The sequence below is a fragment of the Phaseolus vulgaris genome, chromosome 7, assembly GCF_000499845.2.
Source record: "Phaseolus vulgaris cultivar G19833 chromosome 7, P. vulgaris v2.0, whole genome shotgun sequence".
Classification (NCBI taxonomy): domain Eukaryota; kingdom Viridiplantae; phylum Streptophyta; class Magnoliopsida; order Fabales; family Fabaceae; genus Phaseolus; species Phaseolus vulgaris.
The window spans coordinates 32,533,961-32,539,475 of record NC_023753.2 but is presented as its reverse complement, the minus strand read 5'-3'; the positions used below and the strand labels follow the sequence as shown (position 1 = coordinate 32,539,475).

General features: G+C 34.7%; 1 protein-coding gene across 1 annotated transcript; it reads left to right on the top strand.

Moving 5' to 3' along the window:
• Positions 1–697: 697 nt before the first annotated feature.
• Positions 698–3,053, top strand: LOC137830087 (uncharacterized). The gene is made up of 3 exons (XM_068637217.1): positions 698–904; positions 1,019–1,167; positions 2,751–3,053. Exons 1-3 carry the CDS (start codon positions 778–780, stop codon positions 2,826–2,828), a joined length of 354 nt encoding a protein of 117 aa, XP_068493318.1. The 5' UTR covers positions 698–777; the 3' UTR covers positions 2,829–3,053.
• Positions 3,054–5,515: the final 2,462 nt, after the last annotated feature.

Sequence of the window (5,515 nt, the reverse complement as noted above, 5' to 3'; positions counted from 1 at the left end):
TTTAGATACTCAATTAAAAAGTATACAAATTTTAAATACTTAGTTGAATATTTTTTTTAACAAGTACTACCCAAATTTAAAAGGAATTTAAAACCTAATTAAGTTTTTTTCAATTTAATATGATTCGGTTTTTTTTTTTTTTTTTTGATCCCTACGTTTTTCTTCCTGTATTTCCACAGTTTTCTAAATCCAAAAAGTGACATTGACCTTTTATTTGAAAAAAAACATCGTACTTACTGGAAATCAGAATCTGTGAGTGTGTTATGAATTCATCCATCCAGAACTTAATCAAGCCTAATTCTGTTATGGATTGGTGGATCCAAAATGTTTTTTTTTTAATTATGAATTTATGAATCCATAATGCATATTTCTGTTACGGATTGGTGAATCTGAAATGCTTTTCTTGAATGTGAAATGCATATTTTGAATTACAGATTCATTGATCTGAAATTTTACTGGAAGTGTCAATCCAAAATTTTTCCGGATTTCATAATCTAGAATGCAAAAAAATAAATACAGTTAAAGTGCATTTTAGGATTTTTAAAAAGTATTAAGGGCAGTTTCACAACATTATGGGAGTGCAGGAAGAAAAATGTAGGGGTGCAGGAAGAAACTACCTAGGGGTTTTTGGTTACACGAAAATGAAAAAACGGGCCTAACCTCATGTTTGGGCCGGTATACCAAGACACAGTAGGAAACTCCAAAGTCGAAACCCTGTATGAACCTACCGTGCCTGGGGAAGCTTGGGAGGTATTTGGCTAAAAGTTGAAGAGAAAAATGGCAATGGCATGGTTGCAGTTGCAGAGAATCATCACCAAAGGAGGTGCTAATTTGATCTCAACACTCCCACACTCTACGCCTTATTCTTCTTCTAGATTCTTCTCCAAATCATCCCTCTATGTTGGTAATCTCTTTCTCTATTCTCGTCCTTGCTGCACTCACCACTAACCAACAAACAAACAAACACGCCCTAAGCCGTAAGCGAGTTATTAATGGTTTTGATTGGCGCTATATGCAGTGAAGGTTGGAATACCTGAGTTCCTAAACGGAATTGGGAAAGGGGTTGAGTCTCACGTTCCCAAGCTCGAATCCGAAATCGGAGATTTCCAGAAGCTTCTTGTCACTCGCACCCTCAAGCTCAAGAAGCTCGGTATTCCTTGCAAACATGTATGTATTCCTTGTTCCCTACACTTTCGCTCCATTTCTTCTTCTGCTTCACTATTGCTTTCTGCTTCTTTAACTTAATATGTGAAATTAATTCATTGATCTTGCCGAATTCGTAGATAGAGTGATATTTTTTCCCTATTAGTGGATAAGAATTTGACAATTCTCCAAAAGTAGAATTTGGATGATGACCTCAATAAGAGTTGCCACTGTTGCAGGTCCATATGTGAAAAAATGCTAGTTATTGTGCGCGTTATGTGAACATGGTAATAAATAACAATGAAGGGAGATTGGCGAATACTGATAATTGAGATTAAAACTAAAACTAATACAGGCTGAGTCTCAGACACAAAGATAAATGTAGTTAACCGAAGAACTATTTGATCACATCAGCTATTTACACACACGTACTTAAGTTGCAATCAATCAACTATGACAACTAATTTGTAACGGAATCAACTACCTCTACCTCAAGTTCAAGATTTTTGGGTGCTGTGTGATCCGCTTGATTTGTATTTAGTAACGCCTGTTGAAGTCACTGGATTGACTTGTTATGTTATTAGTTCAATCTATGTCGAATTGTGTCATGGTTTGTACCTTAACTATGCAGGCAAATTTGTGTTTAAATCGTTGAATCTTATGACTGGCATTGTAACTTTACATTTTGTTTGGTTGGAGGGGAATTGAGGGAAGGGAAAATGAGGAGCTGAGCATTCATCTCTTCCAATATCAGGAGATGTCATTTTCCATTTGTTTCTGTCTCCTATATTAAATGATCCATTAAAGTGAACATGACTGACTATGATTTATGTAAAATTTATCAAAATTGAGGGCCTTGATGGTAAGATTATCAAGGGGCGTTTTAGAAGCTGTATAGGGCTCATAGTGCACCGTGTTTTACAAAATAATTTGTTAGACATTAATAAAGTCATTCGTGCATCATTATTCAACGGTTTATGCTTTTGAGAACTGGTATTTGACATAAATTACAGATCTGAAAATCTGTATGACTTTTGAACCTGTAGATTTTCCTGTCCTTGACAAAATTTATTCTCCTCAATGCCTGCTACCTTTTCTATAAATTCCCTTCTGCCCTGTCATCAAAGCCATTGGACGGTCCCTAACATGCTAGTAGAAAAGGGTCACATCTACACATAGTTAAGTGATTCGGTTTTCTGCATCTATCTGTGTTTTCTAAGATGTTTGATGCACTATTGTCACCTTTACCCTGGCACACTACCTTAGTTAGGTACACGGTTATATTCAGGCATCTTAGATGTCTTAAGGCATGTGATTTCCATCAATTAAAACAAAGTCAGGCTTTATGAGCTTACATAGGGCTGTTATTGACTCTAATATTGGAAGTAAAATGACTCCTTGTCGTGGTAGTCAGTTCTTGTGAGACAATTCAGGTCAGATTTTCAATCATAACTTGTTGATTGGGACTGAAACGATCTTCACCTTCTGTTAGGATTGGGTTTTTTGTACTTTGATTTTATGATACAATGATTTCATTTGGCCACAAGATATACAAATTGTTCAGTTAACCTGCAAACTCTTCCTAACGGCTAGTTTGTGCTTTGCAGAGGAAGTTAATATTGAAATACACACACAAGTACAGGCTGGGATTATGGAGGCCTCGTGTTGAGTCCATCAAAGCTTGATTGGTTTCTAACTAGTATGTAGTCACTGTTTGTTAGATCATATTGCTAATGTTTAGCAACAGAAGCAGAATGGCAATGCTCGACTTTACATGAAAAGATGAAGTCACTTTCTTTAGAGACCACACATCTTTTCACCTCATTTATCTCTTCCGAACAGAGTGTGGCATTTACACCAGTTATGTACAATGGACTTGTCTTAATTGACAGTTTTTGTTTGTTACTTCATATCCCCGGTGGCATTATTCCATATTATGTGATGCATCACTTGTTTTTGGCGAAAATAATATTATTGAGGGCTTTGGAGTCCGAGATGCTTTCATTTAGTTCAGATGGCTGCGGTTAAATCCAAAGATGCTATTGCAGTCTTTTCTGGTTGTTGTTAATTGGTCCGTGATTGATTAAATACTGTGTTTTTTTATAATAAAACTAATGTTAAGCAGCATTAGCTATCACATGAAAAATAACATAAAATTAGCTATTTATCTAATTCTTGGTAGTTTTTTGGTGAGGCATTATTTTTTTGGTAAAGTATTTATGGTTGTCTTCGCTACTGGCAATTCTTGGAATTTTTATTTGATGATCATGCATATAATTAATGTTTGGGCTCTAATTTTCGTTGAGTCATTATTTAGGGGATTTCTTTTTCCAGTACCATATTTTCCTTCTGAATTTCAATCAATATGAACATGTTCACATTGTCCCTAAAAGATGATGGAAAGTCATTTTTTCATAAAAAAAGGCTTTTGGAAACTATTTTTGATTTCTAGATTATGTAATACAAAAATATTTTTGAAAATATTTTTGACTTTTCGGTTGTGCAATCAAGAAATTCTCAATTCTTTTTAGTTTTGAATTGTACAATTGGGAAATTCTTTTGACTACAATATTTTTGGATGTAATTTAGAAACTTTTATGGCTTTTGGATTATGCAATTTGATTGATATTTTTTTTTCATGAGAAAAAGTTTTTAGATGGCATAATCTGTCGTTTAATTCGAGTGTTTTTAGATTACATAATTAAGAAACTTTATTTTATAAAAAATATAATTTTTGGATTATACAATTTGAAAATGTATTTGACAATATAAAATATTTTCTTCTTTTAAGTTCATCCATGATATAACATAGATAATGGTGACTGCGATGGCAAAGAGAGGGCAGATTCTTCCGGCACCATATCAATTAAGACTGCACCCAATAATATTATTTTAAAAGATTTATTTGTCCTTCATGATATAAAATCTTACAACCAACAATATTGTATTTGCATCCAACCCATTAGCAATGAACACTTTATGAACCATAAAACCATACACCTCAATAACACTGTATTTGTACCCAACCCATTAGCAATGAACATTGTATGAACCATACAACCCTACACCCCAACAACATTGTATTTGCACCCAACCCATCACTAAGCTTGTTGCAAGGTAGCAGCAAAGAGAAAGATGGTTGCTTAGAGAGAAGGAGAAGTGAGCACCATTGTCACAAAATAAAATCACTACACCATTGTCACTGTTGCAACTCACTACACCACCACCACTTTCATTCAAAACCCATACCACATTAACACAACACTCCTCTGTAGCATTTTCAAAAATATAAAGGTTTCAAAACGCACACCACAGTAAGATAATACTTCTTTGTAGCATTTCAAAAAAAGTTAAGGACAATATTGGATTTTAAAATTTATGTTGGGTACATGTTTAAAATGATATGGTGCAGGGAGAAACTGCCCAAAGAGAGACGGCAAAAGAAATGACCCATTATTATTTAATGTTTGGGCTTTTGAAGTCAGTTGAGGCTGTAGGGTTATTCGATTTTGTTATTATGGGCCGAGCACGGAGACTTTTGCTCCTTTGTTTTCATTCGGTCAAGTTTCATCATTATGCAAAATTGGCTTTTAAATGACCACTGCAGCATCTGAGTTATTAATCTTAAAAGTTCTTTTACTGTTATATTGAGTTAGAGTGTAGAGTTTAAGGATCGGAGATACTCGTTCCACACTTTCGGTTTAAATTTTTCTATTTGGAGGATGGTGAGAATGCAATTTACTATTTTTTTTTATGCTGCACGCTGATTAAAGTTCTAAATAAGCTAGAAAGCTTTTCGTCCTTATATTTCGGTATGATTATAATACATTTTAAATCAAAAAGACCCTGCACATGCATATTTTTATTTAGTAATTTTAGGGACAAATTATCTTTAAAAAAAATTATTTTTACATGGAGAGATAGGTAGATAAAGGATATTGAAAGAAAGCAATGAGGAACAGAGGGCAGTTACAGAGAAGGGAAGGGTTATGAGATTCCATGATGATATATCTTTCACTTGATTTTTGTCATTTTTCTGTACACATTGACGTTTAGCAAATAGTTGAGGGAAATAAAGACAAGAAGTATTATCCTAAAATTGTTGTGTCAAAAGTATTAGTCATAGATCCACAGGAGTGGGGGATCAGGGAGGGTAGGGGACCCTATACATCAAGAGTTTTTGTCCATCATTCGAAGAGGCCACGTGTGGTAAGGGACACTTTGGGCCCACACCCCAAAATAGTAGTTGTTGTATTTGTACCACAACCCTTTCCCCTTTGTTTGTTTCCCATTTTTTTTTCTTTTGCCTTTTTTCTCAACCACCTCAACACCAAGGAACCACCACAACAGCCACCAAAAGTCTTCCTCCAAT